General features: G+C 47.7%; 1 protein-coding gene across 3 annotated transcripts in view; it reads left to right on the top strand.

The window, feature by feature from the left end:
• The window catches only part of PLXNC1 (plexin C1), a 141,821-nt gene that overhangs the window by 100,206 nt on the left and 14,121 nt on the right, over positions 1-27,494 (top strand). For all 3 annotated transcript variants that reach the window (XM_030856388.2, XM_060306606.1, XM_060306605.1), the window contains exons 20-23: positions 295-493; positions 5,088-5,234; positions 18,064-18,241; positions 20,486-20,589. In XM_030856388.2, coding sequence (XP_030712248.1) covers positions 295-493; positions 5,088-5,234; positions 18,064-18,241; positions 20,486-20,589 — 628 coding nt within the window. The remainder of the gene's footprint in view (positions 1-294; positions 494-5,087; positions 5,235-18,063; positions 18,242-20,485; positions 20,590-27,494) is intronic.

Genomic DNA, 27,494 nt, shown 5'->3' with positions numbered 1-27,494 from the left:
TACAGCATGATAACCACAAACATCTCTTTTTCTGAGTTTGAGGTTTGTTTTGTTTTTTTTCAGATCGCACATATAAGTGAGATCATACAGTATTTGTCTTTCTCTATTTCATTTCGCATGATGCCCTCAAGGTCCATCCATGTTGCTGCCAACGGCAGGATTTCCTTCTTTTTAGGGCTGAATAGTATTCCATTGTATATATGTACCACATCTTCTGATCCATCCGTCTGTTGATGGACACTTAGGTTGCTTCCGTGTCTTGGCTGTTGTAACCAAGGCTCTGTTTTTAAATAGGTGTCTGTTTGCTTCCTTCTTAACCATTGCACTGCAAACTAAGCTGGTCTACCTAACCAGCATCCTCGAGGTGCTGACCAGGGACTTGATGGAGCAGTGCAGTAACATGCAGCCTAAACTCATGCTGAGACGCACAGAGTCCGTGGTGGAAAAGCTCCTCACAAACTGGATGTCCGTCTGCCTTTCTGGTTTTCTGCGGGTAAGTGTCGCATCCCTTGGTGGCGTCAGAGCTGACTGTATAGGCAGCTGTTTTTAGCAGATGCTGATGTCTTTGCCAGGATAAATCCTGAGCACTCTGTGGTGTCAGCATTTAACCACTTTTAGTCTTGGTCCTTACTAGGAGCACATGGAGGGGAAAATAAAATTTGTTTTTGCTGTAACTGGCCTAGGCAAGTACAATTCATTTAGAATTTCCTCGAGTAAGACTTTTTAAAAATTTTATTGTAGTGAGGACAATTAACGTGAGACCTACCCTCTTAACAGATTTTTCAGTGTACAAAACAGCGTCATCTATTGGCACAATGTCGTATGATAGATTTCTAGAACTTACCTTACATAACTGAAACTTTATACCCCTTGACTTTTGCATCCACCTTCACGTGGTTAATGAACGTGTGCTGAGTGGAGGGCATATTTCAAATGCTGATGGAAACACACTGTTTTCAGGGCCTCTGAAGCATCTTGGAAATAGCCATTTACCTACCGCTACGCTCTCTGTAAGCTAATTACATTCAATTCCAACCAGTTATCCCATATGAAAGCAAGTCTCCAAAAAGCCGCCCGCCCCTTGAGTTCACTTTGTTACAGTTAAGTGAACATGGTTATAATCTAATTGAATCTTAAAATCTTTTCAAATGTGAACTTGGCACAGATTCCATTGGTTAAGAGGATAGGCTCTGGAGCCCGCTGCCCGGTTTGAATCTAGACTCCACCCGCTTACCAGAGGCCCCAAGCAGGTTTCTTGACCTGCCTGAGCCTTGGGTTTATAACCTGTACAACTGGAGGAAGAATATTTTAGGGCTGTTCTGAAGCACTGATGAGAAAATGTATCCAATTGCTTGGCACTGAGTAAGCACTCCATAAATGATGCCCATTATTATTATGAAATATTAGTAGGAAAGGAAGTGTGTTCTGTTGAACCCAGGCTTCATTCAGCCCTCCGAGGCCCCTGGTGCAGGACGCTCTTATCCTTCTTCAATTTCACCAGCCATCCAGATTCCAGCAAAACTACATAATTGTGTGTTTGTAGCTAGTTCTGAAATCTAATTAAAGTTTGAATAAGATACACTGCTGTGCCACAGGTTTTAACAGTGCTACTTAAGTTTAGATCCAAAAAGCAGTGCCTTAAATAGCCTGTGCTTAGTTTAATGTTTAATGTAATCTTACAAGTAGATGCACAACCTTTTTTTTTTTTAACCAACCCTTTTCTCTCCCAAGGCAATGCCTATTTATTAAGATTAATGAAATCTGCCTTCTTTGCTGTTTACTTGGTATAAATCATCACACACTTTGGGGAGATGTGGAGCGCTTATTTCTGGGGTGAATATTTTTGGCTTCCTCCATGCTAGCTTCAGCCGCAGCTGCTCTGAAACAGAGGCAGCAGGACCCTCACCCAGTTCCTGGGTCTCAGTCTCAAAAGGCAGCTCCTGCCTCACCACCTACCGTGCCACTGAGTCAGAAGCTCAGGGTGGGGCGCAGCAGTCAACGTTTCCAAATTCCTGCAGGTGGTTGCACCACCCAGCCTTTGAGAACCTGGGGGCAGTAGGAGGAGCGCTGGCCTAGGAGTCTTGGTTAGAAGCAGCAGGTTCGGGCTGTAAGTTCATCTCGGCCCCAGCTTGCTGCGTGGCTCCAGGTACGGCCCTTTCCATCTGGGCATCCGTTTTCTACCCACCAATTGAGGCGCGTGGCCATTGGTTTTAACTCCCTTTCCAGTTCTTTCTCTGGGACCTTGTGATTCTTTTTCTGAGCCCTCGAAGCCTAGTCAGAGCCTTGCCCTTGCTGCTCTTGGGCGTTAAAAAGGCGAGGCGTCCCCAGAATCTGCGCTCTGAGTCCAAATGGCCCCCTTGAGCAGAGGATTCCTCGTCAAGGTTTTGCAGTGCTGACTCAGGAGTGTCTTGGGCACTTGGGGTGGTGAGGGGCCAGCGTGCTCCCTGGGAGGAAGTGGCATCCGGCCCGTCGGCGATACTTTCATTTTCAGTGGAATAATTCCCTCTGGCGTGCAGGGCCGGACCTCCCCAACCAGGTGCCCAAGGGTGTGGGACTCTGACGGCCTGGCCCTCCTGCTCTACCCATCCTCCCAAACATCGGCCTGGGTGCCACGAGCACTGTGACCTCCAGGTAACTTCCTCCTCTGTGCCTCCAAGGCCCTGTGGGTCAAGTAATAATAATAACTACCATTTATTGAATGTGCCAGCCACCATGCTAAGAGCTTTGCTTCCTTTTTCTCACTGAATCCCGTGAGGTGAGAACCTTTAGGACCGTTTTGCGTACTGGGGAATTGGGGCACACAGGATAGACAAGACTTCCTTCCATAGAGGAAGATCCCATAGCTCGTGTGACAGCACCAGGGAGCTCTTAGCCACCCGGCTTAATGCCTCCCCAGGAAGGCAGCTCACTTCTTCCAGGCTTAGGGAGGGATTTGGGGCTGGAATGAGGTCACAGGTGCAGAAGCCTACAGCTCAGCCGTGGTCAGAGAGTCTGGTCTCACAAAGGAAAGGATGGTGAAGGGGCCAAGCTTAATTCCCATCACAGGATGGGAAGGGCAGGGTTGGTTCCATACACGGGGCTCTGCCCCAGGCCGGCTCCCTGGGAAGCTGTGGGCACCCTGGTCTGATGAGACGCCCAAGCCGCCAGCAGGTATGACTAACTTAGAACTTGTGTTCAGCGGTGACAAAGAAACGTCGTGGCTCCGTCGTTTCCTAAGCTGGCCACGCATCCGGATCCCCCGGCAGGTGTTAAAACTACAGATGCCCAGGCCTCATCTCCAGAGATTCCGTGTCTAGAGTAGGGCCCAGACATCTGAATTCTTCGTAAGAGTCCCAAGGGATTCTGGTGATGATTATCCAGGTTTAGAACCACGGGTGTGGGTAACGGTGCCAGATGAGATGTTACTAACCTGAGTCTAGCTGCACGCTTGTGGAGAATTCTTACCACAGAGCCATCGAGTCTGGAGCTGTCACTCCACACAGCCCAGAAGAGCCCACCGGCCCCCTAACGCCGACCTCTGCAGGTGCCTCCAGCCCCCTCCCAAGGGCACTTACCCCCATCTCTGATGTGCGCTGGAAGCAAAGAGAGAAGTGAGGTTCTAGGTTTACGGTCGGGATATTACCTAAGGGGGTGGAGGGAGAGAGACGAGAGCAGTGTGGTTGTGAACCTCTAAATAAAGGAAGTTTCTCATAAGAATTGAAATGTCATGTTCTAGTCCCAGCGCTCTCCCCACCTGGGAAATTTTTGAACATTCCAACCCTGTCCTACAGTAAGGAAGCGACTCCAGGATATGTCAGGAGGGGAGAGGAAAGTGATACAGGGCCCCAGTGGCAGGGAGGGCAGCAGAGGAGTGACAGGAAGCCCGGGACCAGGGAGGGCTGTGCTTTTGCAGTCAGTATAGAGGATGGTACGGGGCGGGTAGGGGTGGGATCCAAGAGACCTCAAAGACGTCTTAGCTTACCTCTTCAAGGGAAAACAGGTGAGAGAGCCAGTGGAACCCTCCTTTCCAAGCCAGATGCATTGGCTGTGAAGCTTGACTTTGTAAACTGGTGCTTCAAGCCCTAGTCACGTGGCTGGCTTCTCGTCATCACTGAGGCAGTTGGACTTGCTGGTTCTGGGCCTGGCTCTTCTTCCCCCTTAAATTCAGTTTAATGTCCTTTTGATTACAGAGGGTTTATTTACTTAGCAAATACTACATGATGGATCGTCAAGCCAGGGCGACATGCTTTGAGAGGCTGCATGAAAGCAGGAACACACAAGCCTCCCCCTTGGGCTCCTCAGGGTCCATTCAAGCGCGAAGTGACTACAGAGTTCAGGCGTTTCAATAACAGCAGGGGTGGCCACCCCTGGTCCAGAAAAAGGTGCAGAAGGAAGTCATCAGGATGGGCCAGATGCTTGGGAAGATCCTTAGAGTAAGGATCTGGAATCGGCTCTGGCCCAGGGGAAGGAGGTGCGGTACACTGTGGCCTGTACCAGCAAAGGTGCCCGGGTGGGACTGTGCAGGTTGGGTCTGGGAAGGAGCCGGGGCTGGCCGCCTCACGGTCAGGAGGGGAGGCTGCAGACTGCAACTGAAGGCCACCTCCTTCGTGAGAAGCTGTTGACACCCAAAACCTTCCTCCTAGGTAAATGTATAAAATGTTTTTATGTTTATTCTGGTTACCAAGGCTAATCGTTCTGCATTTTTTTACATGCCATTTATTTTTAGCGCGCTGAAAAAAAAAAGGGCAGTTAAATAGGAATGTAAAGAAAGGTTAAATCTCTACCAACTGTTCTTAAGCCAACTGATGAGCACTGGGCTACCATAGAGAAGCTTAAGCATAAAAGAATGATCACCTCTGTAAATGCCATGAGAGTGTGCATGTGCGTGTGCGAACACGCGTGTGTGTTGGGGGAGAAGAGGCAGTTTCCTGAGTTTTGCTCCTAGTCCTAAGTGGAGCAAAGTGTATTTTCTTGGGAGGTGCATGTTGACTGTTAGAAAACACTGCCGCCTGTCTCCTGTCGTAGGGCCATAAACTGAAACTTTGATCCTCTGGAAAGTACAGTGGATTCTGCCGAAAGCTAACTGTCACTTTTGCGTCTTTTCCAAGGAGACTGTTGGAGAACCGTTCTATTTGCTGGTGACGACTCTGAACCAGAAGATAAACAAGGGCCCCGTCGATGTAATCACTTGCAAAGCCCTGTACACGCTTAATGAGGACTGGCTGCTGTGGCAGGTTCCGGAATTCAGCACTGTGGTGAGTTTACGATGAAGCTGGTGGGGTAGAGAGTGAGTTGGGAAGCGTCGCTTGAAATGATCATTCCTACTACAGGAGGCCTCATACGTTCAGTTTATTAAAACCGTAGTTGATAAAATATTAACACGTGTTCACATAATAGATTTTAATTACTCGGATTGGGGGAGAAAGTATTGTCATGATGCCTGGGGAACTCCTCCATTTCCAAAGATTTTAATATCAGGATGGCTTATAGCTTTCAGCATCGGCAAAGGAACTGCAAAGCACTCCCTACTCAGCGCTTATAATTGCAATCAGAATTTCTCAAACGGCTCTGCTCTGGAAGACAATGTGTGAAGATATATTTCAACCAAATTGAGGCCGTCTTATTTTAGAACGATAACACAAGACAAATTCCACTGTGTTCCCCCTGCAACATGACGCCCTTACTTTATTTTCATGGATTAGTTACAAATGTTTGGTGTCATGCACTTATCGTTCTGTGATCTCACAGATATTTTTAGAGGAATGCTGTAAATCACGACAGGAAGATGATTGCTTGGCTGCTGGAGGGTTTCACCCATTTAAGATCTTCCTTTTCACCCGTCCCCACTCCACCCGCCCACTCTCTTCCTTTCCTAAAGGAAAAGAGACCAATTTTTTGCACATTCAGGAATTTGAGAGAGAGAGAGCCAAGCATGGCAAGTATCTCCAAAATTACTTAGGATTTTTTTGTGCTTTTCTGTTAACAGAGACTTGGAAAAGGGATTGCTGTATTTTGGTTTGATCTTTAGCTTTTGCAGAGATTCCGGGCTGCTTCACAATCTCATTAGTGGGGAAGGAGGAAAAAATTACAGTGGGGTTTTTGTGTTGCTCAGTAAAGGGGCCGAGGCTCCTGCGGCTTTGCTCTGGATGGCAAGCACTGCGGTGTCATCCTGGAAGAATTCATCCCCTAATTGGAGAAGGCACTATGGTGCTGTAGGCTATGTTATGGTTGTGTCCTCTGGTGGGAGAAGAGTCCCTACATCAGCTCTTTCGAGTCCTCGGTCACCGCTGGATGGAGCTAACCCTCCACTGAACATGGCACATGCTTGGCCGCCATCCACAAGGTGGGAGGCGGAGCAGAAGGTCACCAGGTCTGACTCCTGTCTGTTACTCCCATCTGTGTCTGAGGGGGGGTGGAGTGCGGTGGTTCTCCGATGTTAGCATGCATCAGAGTCCCCGAGAGAGCTTATTAAATGCCAGTTGGGAGGCAGCACCCCAGGGTTTCTAATTGCGTGGGTCTGGGGTGTGGCCCAAGAATTTGCATTTCTGAAGAGCTTTCTGCAGCTGCCGCTGGTCCAGGGCCACACAGGGAGAACTACTGATATAGTTGTTACTGAGTGTGGACTCTGGAGCCAGGCAGGTTTGAATCAAGCCTCTGCCACTGGCTAGCTGTGCGACTTTGGGCAACTTTGGAAACCTCTCTGTGCTTCCGTCTCTTCACTTGTAAAATGGGGATGATGATCATGGTACCTGCCTATCTCATGGATGTTGTGAGAATTAAGAGTTGATATTCTGTAAAGTACTTAGACCATTGCCGGGCACATGAGTGTAAAGAGTTATTAAATTTAATTCAAATCTCCTCGGGCGCTTGTTAGAAATGCAGATCCAGATAGACCCATGCCTGGGCCTTCCGTCTGGACTGACTACATCAGAATCTCTGGGGGTGGAGCCCAGGCACGGAAAGATGTTTTAAATGCTCCAGGTAATTCTAATGTGCATCCTGCAGGAGGAACCCCACTGGTACCCTGGAGGACAAATGATGAACTTGCATCAGGGCCTATTGACTCTCCTTTTACTGATTCAGGGTCTTGTCTTCAAACCCAGGGCCTTGGTCCTAATGCAGGTGTTCATGCTTTTACTTTGAGACATTTTAGGAGCCCCACAGGTTCCCAAAGAGAAATATTTGCAAGTGAATATAGGTCAGGGGAATCCAGCAGTGTTTCACTTTCATGAAAACACGAACCCGCACAGGAAGGAGAGGAGAGCAGAAGACGGAACTGGGAGTGGGGAGGACCCAAACGCCTGGAGCAACTTTTGAGGTTTGAGTCCTTTCTAATGCTTTACGTCGGAACACTTTTCCCCCTTTCATTTTGGAACGTTATTTATTTCACAGTCAATTAAGACCATGTGTTTCTGATGTGTTAACACTCAACTCATCATCAAAATGTTTCTTGATGCTGAAGACGTTTGTGTCGACTTGGATTCTTTTTTTCCTTTGTAGCCCCTGGGGAAAAGGTTGACGGAAAATTATGTTTTAAGAAATCCACATAAATCTTCCTTTCCGAACACGGATTTGCCGGTAGATAGCGTTGAGACTGGGAGAGGGGTGGGCCACTTGTTTCTAGAGCCCTTGACTTTGAAATTGAGTTTTAATGCCTTTCCTTGGACCCGCCCCAAACCTCTTTCATGGTGGATGGTTATACTGGAAGCTCCAGAGCAGCTTGATCCGGTCTGTGCTTGTGTGACAAAATGTTAGCAGAAGGTCGATATAAAAAATTTAAGGTTTTTCATTTCCTTTCAGGCAAGTCCCCTCAGCCTTAACCATCATCTTTTAAATTTTCTTCCTTCCTCTCTTTCCCACCTCCCCCTGCCCTTTCTCACTTTACCCGCCTTCCCCACGCATGTACACCCAGTGATCTGAAGTCTTGACTTTCTAAATTTGCTGGGATGGTTTATGTATTTGAAAACCAAGGTGTGGTGAACGAATTCGATTGTGTGTGTGTGTGTGTGTAAATATTTTCAAGGAAAAAAAAGGCAGGGAAAAAAAATCAAGAGCAGCCACCCAAACAACTTGAAATGACAGAGCCTGGTACCGTGGCTGGGACACATTTAAAAAGAGGCCCCCAAACTCCTGTTTGGCCAAATGGTGAAAACCACAGCGCCTCATCTAACAGCCTCAAAGTCAGGTTTCACTCCTCTAAAATTAGGATGTGTTCTCCCTGAGGTGTAGGGTGTTTTCTAGAACATAAAGGCAACATGCCAGTTGCTTATACATGAAATCATTATACTAACACATGGGCTCCAAGAAGTAATTCTTTGTTTGCTGTGCCCTGGGAGGAAAATTCCTCTGCCATTTCTTAAATGTAAGCAAAGCCCCATAAAGTCACTTCCTCTAGGGCCAGAAGAAACCATCCTCCGCCAGCAAGGCACTGCAGGCTGGTGTTCAGTGAGGCAAACTGCCATTACATTCTCCTGCTCCGGGCTAGGAGCATCAGGAGAGGGTTTGTACACACACACACGCACGCGCGCGCGCGCGCGCGCGCACACACACGACTCCTCTAACATCCAGGGATTCCGAGTTGACAGCTAGAAGAGAGATAAGCCCTATTGCTCTAAGGTTTTTCCTCCTTTGCAAACTTTCAGGCACGTTCGATTTTGTGGCTGAAGGATCTCGGGCTCTCCCTTAGGGTGGGCTGTGTCTAGAGAGTCGTTCTGGAGCGGATCGCCTGAAACTTCGGAGAATCGATTGAAGGTTGAGGATTTCAGTTCCGGGAAAGTGTACCACATGGGAGAAAGGACATTTGCTTCACTTTCAGGAGGCGACGAGAAAACCCAATAACTCATGGCAAGCGTGCTGAATTAGCAAGAGAAGGTTGACTTATAATCAAAGTTAAGCGAGAAATGGTTTTTTGAACTCTTAAACCCAGGAAATGAGCCTGCCAATCGGCTGTATCAGAGATAGCATCTTGGCGCCCTGGGAAACAGTGTTCTGACAAACATAATATTGCCCTCGTTCTCATATCTATGAGAAAGTCTTTAAGATTATTAGAAAGTCTTGGAAAAGCACAGATACTCGCTTACAGAAATCTTGATGCCTCAGCTATGATTTATTGAACGTTTCCACCAGCCCACACTAGGCTTTTCCCCCAATAGTTACCACGTTGCGGACAATCCTGGTTTGTAAAATATTTCACCTCTGACACAGCCCTAGCTATCCCTAGCAAGAGTTCCTCATCTGCAAGCTTCCTTCAACGCGGCCGCTGGGCCCTCCACTCCCCAGCTCCTTCTGTTCCATTTAGTTGGTCCTTTCAGAAGATCCATTATCCCCATAATTAAACAACCCACTGTCCCGATTAAGTCATTCTCTGTTACTTCAATTACATCCCATTGTTCATTAAACCCTGATGTTTGCACTTCAGCAATCTTGTTTTTAATACTCCTAGCATTTGTGGAGAAACAGTAAAGTTAATTAACAATTCTTGAGCTTTGTTTTTCTTTTTCTCTCTACCATAGTGCAGATCATTTCCATTATGACTTGCAATAATACTGAAACCATTACTAACTCCATAGTTACTGTTCTGAGCTTCTGATCAGAGAAGCGAAACCATTTTTTATAATCATTTGAGGTAAGTCATCCTACTTGACGGCAGGCAGTGGAAAATGAAAAATTAACCTTAAATGAGTGCTTTAAATGATTCTCCTCTTCATATTCTTTCTTCTCACACCCATAGTCTTGGGATTAGAAAATAATTTCATTACCTAAATACACACGTACTTAATTTTCCTCTTTATGGCTCAAATATGACTCTGTTACTTCATCGTTAAGGATTCTTATTTATACTTGTTCCCCTCAGAGAATGGTAACTTTTATAGCAAACCATGGTGGAGATAAAGGCATTTTTAATTTATTTATTTATTATAAAATTTGTTTTATTCATTTATTTTTGGCTGCACTGGGTCTTCGTTGCTGTGCATGGGCTTTTTTCTAGTTGCAGCGAGCAGGGGCTGCTCTTTGTTGTGGTGCGCGGGCTTCTCATTGCGGTGGCTTCTCTTGTTGCACAGCACAGTCTCTAGGCACGCAGGCTCAGTAGTTGTGGCTTGCAGCCTTTTAGAGTGCAGGCTCAGTGGTTGTGGCTCGCGGGCTCTAGAGCACAGGCTCAGTAGTTGTGGCGCACGGGCTTAGTTGCTCCGTGGCATGTGGTATCTTCCCAGACCAGGGCTTGAACCCACGTCCCCTGCATTGGCAGGCGGATTCTTAACCACTGCACCACGAGGGAAGCCCAAGGCATTGTTTTAGATTTGTCTTTTATGGCATTGTCAAAGTCAGCATTCCATTTGAAGTTACTGTTATCTAGAGCAGGAATCAGCAAACAACAACCTGTGGGTCAAATGTGGCCCTGCTGCCTATTGTTATAAATAAAGTTTTATTGGCACACAGCCATACCCATTCATTCACTATTGTCTATGGCTGTTTTCCTGCTGCAGTGGCAGAGTTGAGTAGTTGCAATAGAGATGATAACAGACCTCAAAGTCCTAAATGTTTAGTATCTGGCCTTTTACAGAAATTTTGCTATCCCTTAATCTAGAGCTTGACATAATAGAGAAAAAACCCCCTAGAATCCACTCTCCTGCTCACCCCCCAAAATCTTGGCCTGTTTCCTCTCCTTCTAGGGACACAGCAGTGGAACTGCCTCACCACTATCCACAAAGCTGAAACTTATGGGCACTCTGCCAAAAAAACGCAGAAAACTGTGAAATACATTAAACCTAAAATACTGGAATCAATCATTTTGGGCTAAATTGGACAGATTCTCACTTGATTTTTGCATGAATAAGTGTTAGTAAATGCTAGCAAGTGTATAAGACTGGTGAGAGAAACTTAAATTTGAGGAAATTCTCTCCATTAACTTAATTTTTTTCTTCAAAATGGAAAAGGCCTTTCTCCCTCAGTATTCTGTCAGAGGGTTAAATACCCTGACCCAGGAAGCGTGGGGCTCTCAGTCCTTGGTGGGGAAAGGAAAAGGCGGGTGGGGGAGGGGAGGTCGGGCCGGCAAGAGCAGCGTTAGAGGGGCGGCTGGTAGAATGTCCCAGGGCTGACTCAGCTTGAGAAAAACCTCAGGTCAGAAGCTTTTCTGAGACTTGGACTTCTAACTCTGGGCTCTTGCTGCTTCTACTGAACTTCTGGAAGTGGTTTTCTTCTCTCTAATTCAGTTTAGTATAAGAACCAGACTTTTCTCTTGACCTTCATTTGGCTCTGCAGTGAAATTCGAAATGTATTTTATAGGTTTTATTTAACGAAAGCAATTATTGGCCTAAGACCGTCTATGATAAAGTCGCTGGCTTGTAATAAATTCTTTTAAAATTGGTTTGTAGGTTTTAGAAGGTACTACAGAAAGGATGCGGCAACATCCCTGCCCTTATTAGCTGAGAATGTGGCTGATGAGTTAGTGAGGTAGCTGCATCAGCCTTTCCCCACTAAACTGGGGAAAATGGGGGGCCATGCCTCTTCCCCCGCTTTTGATGTGTCCTCTTAGCCCTCTGCAGCTTGTTTTTTCTGCCTCCTCAATGCCTGAAACTGCCAAGTTGTGTGAAGGGCCCATGGGTAAAGCTGCTAGTAAAGCAGGAATGTGGTTGTATGTCGGGGTGCTGTGTTGTTCAGCTCAGAAGAGGTGGGGTTTGGAGTCTGACCGTCTTGGGTGTGAATCCAGACTCAGCCGCGTTACAAACTGGCTGTGTGACCTTGGGCAAGTCACTCAACCTCTCTAAACCTGTTTCCTCATCTTTAAACAGGTGGATTATTTTAATTAAACCCTAACCTTGTACATTTTTTATGAGGTCAGGAAATAATATCTGTAAGATGTCTAGCCATCATGCCACGGAGTAGGTACTCATTATTTATTTATAACAGCTTTTCTCGTCTGAGCTGTTTTTCTTATCAACAGTATGGTTGAAGCAGAAACGGTCCCCTCAGCATTGGTTGGTTATTTGGTTGGTTGGTTATTGATGATGGGTGATGCAGGGCAGTTGATTAGCTGCATCCGTTGTCATTAAAAGCTTATGTCACTATTGAAAATGTTACTCATAACCCCTACATGTGGGCTTTTACAACCTATAGCAGACAGTATCCCCCTGGACAGATGTGAACAGGAGACCACAATGACACACCTGCCCAGCTAACTTGGACTGCAATCCTGCACATCTAAAAGGGCTGGACTGTGACCTGCTGCAAAGGACCGGGTCCTTCCAGTCTGGTCCTTTCTCTGGCTTTGGTCCCTGTGCCTTCAAGATAGCCTTGCCCTCCTAAGAACCCTTCTTGATAATAGAGAAGGCATTGTTCCTGAATCCATTGTTCCTTGAGACCCAAGATACCTGTGGCTGAAGCAACAGCGGAGTTTCTCTCTCTCCCACATGAAGTTCTGAGGTGGGCAGCCCAGCACTGGTGGGCGCCTCTGCTGGGATGTCCTCGCAGACCCCAGCTCCTCTCTTGCTGTCCTGAGGTCACCTCATGATCTAAGGTGTTTGCTCCCTGCCAGGCTCCTTCCACATTCCAGCCAGCAGGACATATGCTGAGCTATAGAAAAGTTGACCGACGGTCACCAGCTGTCTTTTAAGGAAGTTTCCCAGGGGCTGCCACATAACACATCTGCTTAATTTCATTGACCTAAACTTAATCACATGGCCATACCGAGCTGCAGCAGAGGCTGGGAAAGGTCGTCTTTATTCTAGGTGAACGTGAGCCCCATAAAAATTCCTGTCAGTGGGGCCCAAACCACAGGGTGCTCCAGATTGAGTGGGTTCCGTGGGGTCCCATGCCAGCCAAGGTAAGGAGGTGGAGCCTCCTCTGCTGTGCCCAACCTGTCTGCTTGGATAGCGTTTATTGAGAACCTCAGGCAGATTGGGACTGCCCTTCGGAAGTTGATCACCTCGACTGGCCTTTGGCTTTGCAGTTAAGAGTATGGACGTATCCTAGTTATGACCCTCAGCAGCTCTGCGATCTTGGACACGTTTCTGAACCTCTGTGTCTCAGCTTCTTCATCTGTTAAATGACACTAATAATAGCGCCCTCTTCAGACAGCAGTCATGAGGATTAAATGAATTAGCAAAGCACACCCAGCACATGGTGAGTGTTCAGTAAGTGTTGGCTATTATTATTAGAAACCTCAAATTGTATTACCTTCCTCAGCTTTTGTTTCTGTAAATAGTACAGGGCTTCTCCCTGACATGGAAGGTGGTGGTTTTGGAAAGGCAAGCATGGTTCTTCAAGTCCTCTACCCTCTATTCTCCCCAAAGGAAATGGGATTCTTTATCTAGACTTCCTAACCTCATAGCCTGAGTAAGAGATTGAAGCTTGCCGCACATCAGTCTAATAAGAGTTGAAGCCAAGTATCTCCATGGTCCAGAGGCCTCCTCCTATACTGTTGTACATGTTGCTCCTTTCCAGACCCAGTTCAAGTGGCCCTTCCTCCATGCAGCCTTCCTTGATTTCTCTCCCTTTGAAAACCCTCCTCCAAGCTAGAGGTAATATCTCTCTGAACCTCTAAAGCACTCCATCTATACCTACTGTTTTCTTCCTGGTATTAGAATTTGTCGTGTATATCCCACAGTTGTTGTATCAGTCTTCAAATACTTCCCAGGCAGGATCAGTGCCAGCTTCTATTGTATATCACCTGCAATGCTCTGCACACAGTACGTGCCAAGTAGGTGGGTATCAATGAAAGTAGGTGGGTATCAATGAATGACTTTGTCTACCTCAGCGTCAACAAAATGAGCTCTGTCAGATTGGGTGCAGGCAGATGTAAGTAAGAGAAAATATGACTATTGGTGTGTGAAATCCTAAGAGCATGGAATTGCACTTAGAGCGGGAAGTCTGGAGGTAAGCAGTCCGAAGGTAGGTCCATGTACTCAGCAGTGTCAGGGCTCTGGGTCACCATCTCCTTGCTCCTCTTGGCCCTTCCTCTTAGTCACAAAATAGCCGCCACAGCTCTAAGCACTGCTCTCCCCTTTTGTAGAAATGCTTTCCCTTTATGTTTCATTGGGTTTCATGACCAGTCCCTGGTGAATGAGGAGAAGGGAGCTGCCGCCAGAAGAAGGAAGAGAGAAGGCTGCTGATTGTACAGTCAACCATATCTGTCGCCCCAGCTTTGCTGACACTTTCGTAGCCAGAGCAGTTCCTCTTAACACAGGGGCAGAACTGGGGGGAAGAGACCAGGGTGCCTTTTAGGATGCTTTTGCCTTTTGTGGGTCTTGACAATTAATCACCGTTCCATAGGTTTGAACCGTGCCTAGTTTACAAAACATTTTCAGGCTTTGAAAGGCAGGCTCAGCAAATATTTAAAAACATGGAGCTTGAGTTCCTGCTTCTACCTTTTTCTTGCTGGGTGATCTTGTACCATGTACTTAATCTCTCTGTACCTCAGTTTCTCATCTGTAAAATGGGAATAATAATAGGATCTGTTCTATGTCATAGGGTTGTTCCTGAGATGAATTTATGTATATTAATACACATCATTTGTCCTGGTGCTTGGCACACAGGAAGCACTCCTTAATTTTCTGTTATTACATGTCATGATTTAGTGATCCTGTCACTCCTTCGAGATAAGAACAATGAGAATTTTGAGGCTCAGAAGAGCTAGAGGACTTGCCCACGCTCCCACAGCTAGCTAGCAGGAGAAGGGGGTGATCCAGGTGGCCTGGTGCCAGTGCTGAGGACCCTCAACCCTCCTGTCCTCTCTGCTCAAATTCTCTGGACACTTACTGAGAGTGAAAGAGTTGCGTCTGGTGGCTGAATATTGCTTCAGAGGCGGTGCTTTGGTTCCCAAGTATATTGTGAATCATCTGAGAAAGAGGACCGTGTCTCATGGTCTCTCCTAACCCCGGCCCCTAACACTGAGTAGCGCACAGGAAGGACTCTGGTTAAGTGGGTTTTGAAGGGGAGGTAGCACTTCTGGGGGGATCTTCCTTGATGGGGAACAGAGGCCCAGCGTGAGCTTTTCAAGCCTGGGGGTCGGGTTAAGAGGCAGGGCCTGCTCTGAGATCCCCCCGCTACTCTTACACATTCAGAAACTGCTGTTGGGGCGCTAAGCGTTAGCGGCATAAAAAATGAACACAAATCAATTTGTGTCTGAATTTACTCTCAGAATTCCCTGTGGACGCTATAAAAGGCCATTTTACCTTTTTCCCACCCAGCTAGCTGTGAAGGCAGTGGCAGATTTACATTATTTTACATCCAGTTAAGGGTTTTTTCCCCTTTTGGTTATGTTTTAAAGGAGAACATTTATTGCCTGTAAAGAGGTGTTTTTGTTGAAGACAATAGTGCCCTTTAGGTAGTCACAGACTGTTATTTCGCAAATACCTATAAAACTATTAAACAGGCTGGGGTCGCTGTAGCCCTGATTAAAAGGGCCTTTTCATTTGTCTTTATCTTTGGAAGCCCTGTGAAATACATTAACCACCACTACTGCTACTGGCGAGACCAACTCATAGAGAAATACAGGGAGACACGGGCAAGTATACTCAGACCGTACAGGGCAGGACTGACGTTTGCCCCTCCAGGAATCCCGTTTGTGCTGGGAATGCAGCTTAGGACTTTGGTTATAGTCTGATCTAAGGTTCCTGGCGGTCCAGAGGGTTCCTGGGCTGTAGGTGGGACAGAGAGGAGGAGGGAGGGCCCAGGGGGTGGGAGGGACCGAAGCTGAGTGGTTCAAGTTGCCACCCCTGGCTCTCCATTTACAAGCCGGGTCCCTAGAGGCACAGGCCTCTGTTTCCTCACTCAAAAAGTGGGTATAATAATAATACACCCTCCTGCCCCAGGATATTGGGAAGATTAAAAGAATCGTGTCTTGAAATGTGTTTGGCAGGGTGCCAATAAATGTCACTAAAAAAGGAGGTGAGGAGAGGGCTCTGGCCTGAGGCTTCCCTGCCGTGGTTCTCAACCTCCACCCTGCTTCTCGCCCACCCAGTATGTCAGTGTTTGCTAGCTATCAGGAGTCCCGCATCCCTGCCCAGTGAGCCACTGGCCCAGAACACCAATGTGCTCTGAGAACAGGCAAGGGAGCCACTCTCTGTCCCAGAAAAAAGAAACTCTCACAGGCCAGACCGAGACCACCACTTAACCTCAGACTCCAGCCTCCACTGATTCGGAGTTTCATCTGAAACTCGGTGAGGACTGCACCAAGGTTTACGCTCGCATAATTATAGACTGGATTGGAGGGGCAAGACGTAAAGGCAGTAAAAAGAAGTCGTGCCTCTGAGCACCTCCCCAGAGCTTCAGAAGCCCCTTCTCCGTGTCTGGGGTCCTTAAGTCCTATCTCCTGAGTCAGACACTGTTCTAGGCGCGACGTGATTAATTCAGTTCATCATCACGGGAACCCCGGGAGGCAGTTACTGTTGTTGTTCTGACTTTACAGGTGAGAAATCTGAGATACAGAGAGATTACCCAGCTAGTTAGCGGTGGGCTGGGCTTGAACCCAGGAGTCTGACCCTGGAGCAGGTGCTCTGCCCCGTTCTCCTTCGGGCAGCTTGCTCTTTACTCTGATAGAGGTACTGACCGTGGAGTCAGGGTCCCAGCTGCTCAAGGCCGCCTGAGTCTGTTTCCACATGAAGGCATACTAATACTAACAATAATCATAGTGATAAGTTATATGAAATAATAACATGCCTTTTATTATTAGTTAGCATTATCATCACCATCGAGCCTTTCCCAGCAGCCTGCCCCGTGCCAAGCCTTTGGCATGCGTGATCTTATTTAATCTCGATAGAAACACTAGAGGCCAGGGACTGTTCTTTTTTTTGTTTGTTTTTGCGGTACGCGGGCCTCTCACTGTTGTGGCCTCCCCCGTTGTGGAGTACAGGCTCCAGACGCGCAGGCTCAGTGGCCATGGCTCACGGGCCCAGCCGCTCCGCGGCATGTGGGATCCTCCCGGACCGGGGCACGAACCCGTGTCCCGAACCCGTGTCCCCTGCATCGGCAGGCGGACTCCCAACCACCGTGCCACCAGGGAAGCCCCAGGTACTATTCTTATACCCATTTTAAAGTTGAGTTAACCCTAAGGGTCCCCATTTTCCACATTATTTGTGTTTTCATTTTTTAAACATTTCCATTAGTTAATCATTTTACATTCCCTCACTGTAGCCAGGCTCAAACACACGAAATAATCGTGCATTTCACACCACACCCAGGTCCCTCTGGCTCCATGATTACCAGGGTGGCTTAGAATCTAACCTGTATATTGTGCTAATTACAAAATACTCTCAGCACTTCCCTGAATCAGTTCCCCCAAGGATCCTGAGTATGTAACTTTGTTGTTTTAGGTCGCTTTATTCTTAGGCAAAGTAAACCTGAAATTGCTCTTAAATTCCTTTTGAAATATTCCCTAGTTCTGTGTTTTCACACATTCACCAAGGCCTTACTTCTCCCATTAGACTGATTCTGAGGTTTTGCTGCACTGGGAGAATGTTAACTGACAAAACCATAAGTAATGGCACTGAAATGTAATTAATGCAAGAATTATAGTACAGGGTGGGGATCTCAGTGTTTTAATGAGAGCTCAAGAAACTGCCTGTCTGAAGCAGTTGAAAGTGGAGGGGGAGAGGCACGTTACTGTAGTTAATGCTGCATATTATGAAGTGACCTCTTTGGCATGATCAATACGGAGACCTCATAACCTACTAGGACTCTGTGGTCCTGTAATTTAAAAGATAGTCACCAGTCTGCCCTCATCTACTGTGGAAGCTTTCCAATTTTTTTCTTTTTTTGAGGATGAAATTAGAAATCACCGTTTTTAGAGTATTTATATGTGTGTGTGTGTATATATATATATATATGCATATATATATATATTTTACTCTCAGATATATTTATTCAATGCTTGCTCTGTAATGAGAGTTTTACCTTTCTGTTTTCCTTTCCATTATCCCTGAAAAGAATGGATTATGGAAAAAAGATTAAAGTGGTATAATGCGATATGGTGTTTGCTAATGTGCTGTCAGAGGTATTAGTAGGACTCGCCAAGGTTTGTGTCTTTTATGATTGCCTTTCAGATTGCAATTATCTAATAGACTTGGAAACCTGTTTGTGTTCTTGCAGGCATTAACCGTCACCTTTGAAAAAATCCCAGAAAATGAGAGTGCAGATGTCTGTCGGAATATTTCAGTCAACGTTCTTGATTGTGATACCATAGGTCAAGCCAAGGAGAAGATTTTCCAAGCATTCCTAAGCAAAAACGGCTCTCCTTACGGACTTCAGCTGAATGAAATTGGTCTTGGTAAGGTGATACGGGAGCTGTTTTGTCCCAATCCCCTGATGAGCATCCTTTCCACCTTCCCTCCTTCCTGGCCCCCCGCATGTAAGCTCTGTTTGGTGAAGCTTACTAGCCTGGGTTGTTCCCAGACGGCATGTCTAGAGGCCAGGAGACTGCATGGTTCTCCCATAGGTATCATGACTCCTTTTCCTAGAAAGCAGGATCCTTCAAAGATGCTGTTTTGTTTTTTGTTTTTTCTTCAATATTATGTTTGTAAATCAGATTCATGAGATTGCTAACCCTGAGACCAAATGAATTCACCTTGCACCAAGAAGTACAGAAAGGTGTCAACCTCAGGCCCTCTGTATGTGTTGTGTTTCACATTGGCATTTGATTTGTTTGTTGTGACACTGAGTGTGTCATTAGCGGGTGGCTCAGACTCTGGGTGTGAAGGCTAGAAAGGTCATCTTCCTCTCTGCTAATCACATCCTGCATTAAGTATAGTCTCCATCCTCCCCCAACATGAAACAGCATCTGCTCTGAATTCATTTTCGGGCTCTATTGGTATACTGCAAAGGCGAGCATATGCGTGAGCGAGCTAACAGGGCTCCACTTCACTCAAATGTTCATCAACATTTTAAAGTTGAGCTCCACGCAGCCCTCCCAGGAGACTGTCGTGGGATTTTATAGCAGATAATGGGACAGGAAAAAAGAGTAAAATCGCCAACAGTGACAGACAGCATAACAAGGTTCATCTCTCTTCCACGTACAGTTGTAGCCTCCACTAAGCAGGCAATTAAAATCATCCCACCGGGCCCTCTAAGTCAGACTCTCTGCTGAAAGGCCATTGCGAGAAGCCTGGGGGCGGGGTCCGGCACATTTGAGTGAAACCATGCAAATGTATAGCAACCCCAAGACCTGGCTTCAAGGAAAGCAAGGCCACTAAAGCACCTCTCAGCCACCTCTCTTCTGCTTCCTTCGGTTGGCTGGACTATTGGGCACTTCAAGACCATGTGAGCTCATTTGGGTAGACGCAGGGGCAAAGGGCAGCCCCGGCCAGGAAACCACGACGTGACCCAGGGCCATCAACTTCCTTGCCCTGAGCCTACGTCTCGAAGTATTGCTCTGACTACCAAGGAGGTGCCCGCTTGGAGCCGAGGACTATGGGAAAACGGCCCGGTGGCCTCAGTCCTGCCACTGCCTGGTCCGTAGTATCATCCTCACACCATCCAGGGTTTGTGCCCATCAGGTGTTCCTGGCCTCCAATGTAGCAGAGGCAGGGAGCAGGACGAGCCCACTAGAAGCTTCCCGTTACAGTCTGATGGCAAATGGCTTCTGCATGTCTGCTCATCTTCCAAACTACCTCCGCGGCTAGCCCCAGAAAACTAAGGCAAAGCCTTAGAAACCAGCCATAAATTGTGTTAAAATCCAATACGAGAGGCAGCTGTGCTGAGACCTCTTATAGCAGAGGCTCACAAACTCCAATGCCCAGAGGGGCAGGAAGTATTATAAATAAGGGGTGTCAGCCCACCTGGGATAATGGGAAGTGGTGGGACCCGACTTAACTGGAAAAAGACACCTGCCACGTAAGGGGGCAGTGCTACTTAGCTTCAGCCCATGATTGCCACGGGGGGCCGGTGTGGTCAGTGTTACCAGATGATCCAGTTTTTTAAAAGAGAAATCACAGATCCTAATTTTTATGTGCAATCTTCCAGTCTTTAAATGTTGGTGCTGAATTGACATTAGAATAGTAATAAATGAAACATGGTGCAGGTTCACAACAAGAAAAAAACGCACATCCATGGGCCACATTCTGACCCTAGGGCACAAGTTGGCAACCTCTGTAAAGGAGTTGAAGCCCATGGCGTTGGCATACGAGCCCACCAGCGCACCGCACACGGGGACCGACGGAAGATAGTTCCCAGAGCACCTGCTTGTGAACACACAGGTGTGGGCATACAAGTTTGCTTTTGGAATTTTCTGAAGAGCTGAGTCTCTCTGAGGATGCCTTATTTCGTCTTCCTTTCCAGGCTTGGCCTCAGAGTAAAAGCTTCAGGGAAAAGTGGTCTTACACGTCAGAGCCCTAAACACAAAACAAAACCGAAGTCAGGCTACCAGTCTGGCTGATATGTCTTCCAAACCACTTTATTTGTTGTAGCTAGTTAGCAACATAAATAATAATTGCAAAAGTGACAGGGTAGCATTTTACATTCCTCATTGTCATGTTAAAAGAGAACAACATGCTCTTTCTTTTTTTTTTATTCCCAGAGCTTCAAGTGGGCACACGACACAAAGAGCTTCTGGATATTGACAGCTCCTCTGTGATTCTTGAAGATGGAATAACCAAGCTAAATACCATTGGCCACTACGAGGTAGGAAAAGATTTAGCACCCACCAGCTCCTTCCTCATCCCCAACCCTAACCGGATTAGATCATCAACAGGACCACATAAATTCTTATTACGAGACTCTCACCCATTTTCTGGAATCATTTGCAGGTTGCTTATTTCTGGGTCAGAAGTTTTCCTTAGTTGCTCGTGCTCTGCTCATTTCCCGGTACCCCCTCTCCCAGAGCTGCGATTTTCATGTAACCCAGTCATTCTCCATCCTGCGGTTTAGGTCGGAAACTTCACCCTTACCAGATTCTCTGGCCTGTTCAGTGGAAGGGGTACTGTTCAGCTTGACACTGAACAGAGCCTCTAAAAGTTCTAAGTTGCACTGCTGTTCATCAGTGAACTTTGTGTAGGGTCCTTGGTTTCTGAAGAAGATCTCCATTTCCTGTTTGTTTGAAACATTCAGCGATGCCTCCTTGGCCTCTGACCCACATGCTGGGTGAGTGTTGAGGTGGGTGAGGGGAGTACGTGAGCTGTCAGAGAGCTGAGTGCCCGAGAAGCCTGCCCAGAACCAGAGAGGGGACGCAGGACAGGTTTCGGAACACTCCGGCAGGCTGGGAGTCATTCAGCAACATTATCAAATCTTTGTTGAGCACCTACTCTGCACTAAGAGCTGGGGCTGCACGCAAGAGGAACAGAGGCCAAGTCTCTGACCTCACGGAGCCTATGGCCCCGGAGAGAAGGGGTGGAAAGGGAAGAGGAGACGAGGAGTAAGGCAACACCTTACTACTACTAATACTAGCACTGTTACTACAACACGGTGTGATAGTGCTGTGACTCGGAGCATCCGAGAAGGCTTCCTGCAGGAAGCAGTGACTCAGCTGAGACCTGAAGAGTGAGCAGAACTTAACCAGGCCAGCGTACCCAGCAGGGAAGGGAGTGCATGCTGCTTCTTCTGCAGTAAGACTTTTAGACTGGCTAGAACTTGAGAGGGACAGGGGTAGCAGTGAGAACCAATAACAGCCAATGTTTACGGAGCCCCTACGCTGTGTCAGGTGCTGGCCTCTGCCTTTCCCTTTATTTCAGCTCATTCTATCCACAGCGGTCCTACGAGACAGGGACTATTACTAACCTGCTTTATAGATGGGTGCACTGAGGCTCGGGGAGGCTTCCTAATAGCTAGTCCGTGGCAGAGGCAAGATTGGGATCCAGATTGTTGGGCTCTAGGGTCCACGGCTTAACCAGTACCTGCCGTGGTTTCTCACGGAAGAAGGCCAGAGAAGTGGGGAGGGAGGGGAGAAGGGGACCGTGCAGGCCCAGCAGCTTCTTCAGGAGTCTGGATTTTATCCCCAGCACAGTGGAAAGCCATTGGGAGATCTTAAACAGGGGAGATTTGCGTCTCAGAAAATGACTGTGGCTGTGCGTGGAACATGGATATAAGAGGTGCAAACCTGGAAACAGGGAGACTCGTTAGAAGAACCTCAGGTGAGAAATGATGTTGACCAGCAATGACACAGTGGCCCTGGAGATGGAGCCAAGCAGATGGGCAGAAGGTGGACACCATGAGCTGTGTGGCTGGGAGAGAGACTGCGGCAGGGGAGGGGTCAGGAAGGCATGGGGCTGGCTGGGCAGATGCACAGGTGCTCTTGCGGAGACGGAGAAGACAGGGGAGTGGCTTCCCAGGCCCCTTGGAGAGTAGGCGCCCCGCCTTTCATGGCTCTAAGTCCCAGGGAGATGTGTCTGCACCAAGAAGGTGTTTGGGGCCTGCCCGGCTTTCCCCTCACCCAGAAAGAAGCTGAGGCTTCTCCTTGAGCAGAGCTTCCTGGACGGCAGCTGGGAACAGAGGGCACCGCAGCCTTGGGCTCCTTGGCTGAACGGGTCTCAGAGCCGGTTTGGAAATAGTTGCTTTGGGTGACCCGTGGGTGGGTGGTGCCCCTGCAGCCTTTGCTGGAGGGCACCAAGCAGAGAACGTGGCAGGTTAACAACTTGCTCCTGTGCTCCCCCTTCTGCAGCTTAGACTTTCCAACCTTGGGATCATCTTGCCGAGAGCTGTCGAGCTTAGCCTTTGGAGTTTATAAAAATCCCCAGGGAACTTTCTGAAAGTATGTATTCCTGTCGGCGGGCCACATTCGGAGAAGCAGTGCCCCAGAGGAAATATAATGGATGGAAGGAGTCAGAGGTGGAAGTGCCTAGGAGAGGGGGCTTATTATGGCATCAGTCTGAAGTTCAGAGTTGCAGCCCGGCTGCAGTCTCCTCCTCTCCCTGTATCTGGGGAGTGAGCTTGTCTTGGCAAGCCTGGCAGAAACACAGCCACAAATGCCCTCCTTTCGCGTCTTGACTAATGTGCTGGCGTTGCTCAGCTGTGCAGGGAGGGCTGGACCACCCTGGTCAGGCTTCTCAGCGTCCCCTGGCAACTGTGTGGCATGGGGTGGGCCCCAAAGGAAGGGGTGTGGCCACTCACTGGCATTAATAGGAAAAGGCAGGCCAAGACACTCCAGCAGGGAGAACGAAGAACCACCACCGCCGTCTGCAAGGCAAGGGGAAGACTGTCAGGGGAGATAGGACATCAGTCTTCACTGGAGACATCGGCTGCACTAGACACCTATCTGCTTAAGGATGATAATGAAATTAATCTGGCCTGTAGTCACTTCCCATCCAAATGATTTATTGGCCTCATACCCTAGCATTGCCACATGGTGGTAATAAATGACAAGACTAGGACACAAGGGCTTAAAGGATTCTCCTTATGTTGAAAAAGCTAAGCCGTAAGGCAAATAAACGCAGAGAGCTTGAAGGAAACTGGGGAGGTCATCGGCGCCGTGCTCTCTGTGCCTGGACCATCTCAAATGCCCTGGTTTTCAAAGACTGCTTGAACAAAAGCGTCCAGCACCACCCTCGGCCGCCTAAATCTGTGCTCCATTTGGCAGCACCCCTGCACAATCAACATTTGGAGTAATTTGACAGGGCTGAGCCGAAGCTCGCTTTTGCCCCTTTTTCATTAAAGAAAAATCTTCTCCTCAAACACATTTCCCTCCAAAGAGACAGGATGCTAATTATCACTCTTATTCATTTACTAAAGCGCTCTAGTTTGAATCACTGTAGGTGCTTGAAAGTGAAAAACTATATTTCAGTTAAAAATAGGGTCTAACTCAGAGTTTTAAGTGATTAAGACTCATCTCCCTCCAATTAGCCCAAATTAGTTAGGTTTTAAAGTTAATCTTTAGTGACGGCCAGTTCCTCCTGCTATCTAAACAAAGTCCCCTCTGCTGGAGTGCGAGCCTCTCTCTTCTTGCCTTGTTCTGTCCTTAGGGCAAATAGAGTGTAGCTGGTCTCCTCTGAATGATTTACTGTCTGTATATTTGAAGAACAGGTTTCTAGAGGGGATCTGAAGGCACAGCAAAAACATAGCATCTCATGGACCAGATTGCCAGCAATGCCCTGTCACCAGCAGGATGGCGTCCTTGCCAACCCTGGGCGTCGGCACAGTTGCTCTCCAGAATGATGACAGTGGCAGCTGGTACCCAGCACTTGTCGTGTGCATAAGCGTGATTCACGTTGACACAACCTGTGATGAAGGTGCTTTGATTACCCTCATTCTCCATCAGATGAGCATGGAAGAGGACAGATTTCTGCTCCAGTCTCGTTCTGTCCCGGGCAGACAAGGGGTAAAGCCGATGCCTTTACAAACACGTGAAGCCACAGGCGTTTTCTCCACTATAAAGCACTCCGCCCTGGTGCTTCCTTAACTGGCCACCTCTGTGTGTGTGTTCCCTGTGAAGGGGACTGTGCTGTGCTCTGGAGCTGACGAGATCAGTTGTGTGTGTCTGTGTGCGTGTATAGAGGGTGTGGGGATGCTTGCCCGGTGGGACTGAAGCAGGGTGGCTTCTCCCAGTCCAGGCTTTCTGCACCTGCCCCGCCGTGTGCCCTCTTGCTGGACCATGTTATTGCACCCACACGCAGCTGTGGGGTAGCATCAAGTGTGCAGGACAGGTGTTGTGTCCGGCAGGAAATGTTCTCTACAGATCACACTTCTCGTTCTGAGCTGTGAGGTTTTGAGGGCAGAAGATACGTTTAACCACCGTGTCACTGAAGCATGTTCCTCCTAACGGGAGCGCGCCGGTGCCCAAGTGGTCACTTCTAACGCCAAAGTTGTCATTCACATGACATTTAAAGCTCATAGGAATGTTCCAAAGGGTCTGCTTGGGTGAAGTCAGTGGTTCTTCAGGTCAGGTGTCTCATCTGTGACTCTAAGGGGCTTGGACTGTCTCTAAAGGGCTCTTACAGCATGAATGACTTCAGATTCGTACTTACTAGACACATGGAGTGCTTCCTGTATACTGGGCACTGTTCTAGAAGCTCTTACAAAGAGTAAGTCCTTTAGTCCTCTGTATAGCCCAGTGAGGTAGACACTGTCATTATTCCCATTCTGAGGCCCAGGGAGGCTGAGAAACTTGGCCATGCTCCCATGCTCTCCTCAGTGACGGCCCGAGGCTGGAAGCAGATGAAAAAGGAATTGCACAGAGACCATGGCTCTGCTCAGGGCCACAGGGATAACCTTGCTCAGAGCCAGCCTTGCAGCTTGTGCTCCTAGCCTCTGAAGCAGCCTGGCTGGAGAGCTTATGAGAAATTCTGGTAGTTGCCTTCTGTGATGTCAAAATTAAAAGGGTAACCTCTTTTCAGATCTTATGATGAATCTCACGTCTGTGAGTTTATCAAAATGCTTCCTTCTAATCCCACTCTGACATCCTTTAAGGCCAATATTCCTTGAAGGCGACAGTAGTTACCTTCTTTCAGAAGGGAGGCCTCTTTCAGGCATCCAAGAGCTGACAGCTCCAGCCCAAAAAACGCCTGGGGAGCTCAGGTTCCCAATCGCCCGCACACTGGTGGAGGCCAAGCTCCCTCCCTGAGACTAGCTCAGGGTTCCAGCAGTCCTCAAAGGGGTGTTTGCTTCTGGCCCAAGGCTAATTCCAGGCACACAAGAGAGAAGCAGGAGCTGTACTGTCATTTTCACTAGTTTCAAGAATCCTTCAGAGCTCTGTCCTGGGTGTCAGGAACATCCTGGGTGATTTGACGTGTCTGTTGAGAATGTTCTGATGGGCCCCTTCCAAACAGTCCAATGAGCACCGAGCCTCCTTTTCTGAAGAACTGAGCAAGGTTATCCCTCTGGCCCTGAAGAAGAAAATAGATTCCTTTTTCAGCTGCCTCCAGCCTGGGGGTGTCAGTGAGAAGAGCTAAGGGGAAGGCGGGGAGAGCAGTATTGATGAGTGGTTGCTGGGACAACACGAGCTGAATAGGATTCTGTTTTCACAAAATACCATTTTAGGAATGAGAGATACCAGTAAGGGCTTCCACATGGTGCTTTGTATTGACTATTGTGTTTTTAGACTTAAGGAAAAAGTATCATGGTATTTCAGACCCTATTCATAATTTTCCATAAAACTCTTAGGCTAAAGTTTCAGCTTTCCTCTTGGGCTCAGTCATTTGAAATGGCCAATATCTGACCATTTTTTACTTACAAAAATGGCAGTTTCATCAGGTTAAGTATAAGTTCAACCTTCCATTTCTAGAAAATCTGTTTTTATGGCATAATCTTCAACTTGTGGCATAAAGATAGTATTTTACCACGAAGAAATCCCGCCTTTACTTGCAAATGGTTTGGGGGATATGTAGCTTCTGTTTGTTTGTTTTTAATAAATTTGTTTTTATTTTTGGCTGCGTTGGGACTTTGTTGCCGCACGCGGGCTTTCTCTAGTTGCGGTGAGCGGGGGCTACTCTTCGTTGCAGTGCGCAGGCTTCTCACTACGGTGGCTTCTCTTGTTGTGGAGCACAGGCTCTAGGTGCGCGGGCTTCAGTAGTTGTGACACGCAGGCTCAGTCGTTGTGGCTCGCGGGCTCTAGAGCGCAGGCTCAGTAGCTGTGGCGCACGGGCTTAGTCGCTTTGCGGCATGTGGGATCTTCCTGGACCAGGGATCAAACCCGTGTCCCCTGCATTGGCAGGCGGATTCTTAACCACTGTGCCCCCAGGGAAGTCCATAGCTTCTGTTTATTTCAGGAGCAACTTTAAATTGATGACATGGGTCCATCTCTCCCTTTGTGGTCACAGCTCATAATTCTGATGGTGGAAAAGTCTGCAGTCCTCTCCACCTCTTTCCGACACGGGCCAGCCATCACTGGAGGGGTGTGGCCTCGTCGTCGTTTTGAATCTTGGAGCATCATGAGACTGGAAGGAATTGAATTTGAAATTGCCTGTGTACCAGTTCTGCTCTGGGCTGGAGAAACATTCCTGCCACAGATCCATCTAGTGACATTAATCTTTCGTTGATTTAATTTGGTTTTCATTCTTAAAGTAGGGGCCAAGAGGACGCTCCCTGCCTCACGGGAGTACAGGAGGATTAATGATCCACTCTTAGGAAAGCATTTGGAGCTCCTCAGATGGAACAAACAGCATCATAGTTTTAACACTTCGGATTCTGTGGCACTTTTCAAAAAGGCATTTCTGTCCTTAACTGAGCAGCAGCTGACTTTTGTGCCAAATAGAAAATGGAAACCTCTCCCCCCACAAACATCTGTAAACAAACTAGTTTTCTGTCTTTACAACAATGTTAAAGTGTCACGCGGGGGAAAAATGTTCCAGCCCTAGAGCAGCTGTGAAAGTTAGCAGTACACCTGCACACATACATGCTCAAACACACACACAACTCAGCCGCTAATAAAATGCTTTTACACTTGCTCTCAGGAGATGATTTCAGAGTAAAATTTCCCCGGTACAGGCTGCGTGTGCGCTGTCTTAATGCTCGAGCGCTGTGTCAGCAGCGAGTCGTTGCCAGCTCTTGAAAAGACGTTTGAACTCTTGGCTGTGCTCCTCCTTGGAAGGTCCATCCGTGGTGTCTGGGACTATAAAGCAAGGGTGCTTGCTTTTGGAGAAACAAAGCATCTGACAGTAGCA

The sequence above is a fragment of the Globicephala melas genome, chromosome 10 (genome assembly GCF_963455315.2).
Source record: "Globicephala melas chromosome 10, mGloMel1.2, whole genome shotgun sequence".
NCBI lineage: Eukaryota > Metazoa > Chordata > Mammalia > Artiodactyla > Delphinidae > Globicephala > Globicephala melas.
This window is presented reverse-complemented; position numbering and strand designations above follow the sequence as displayed.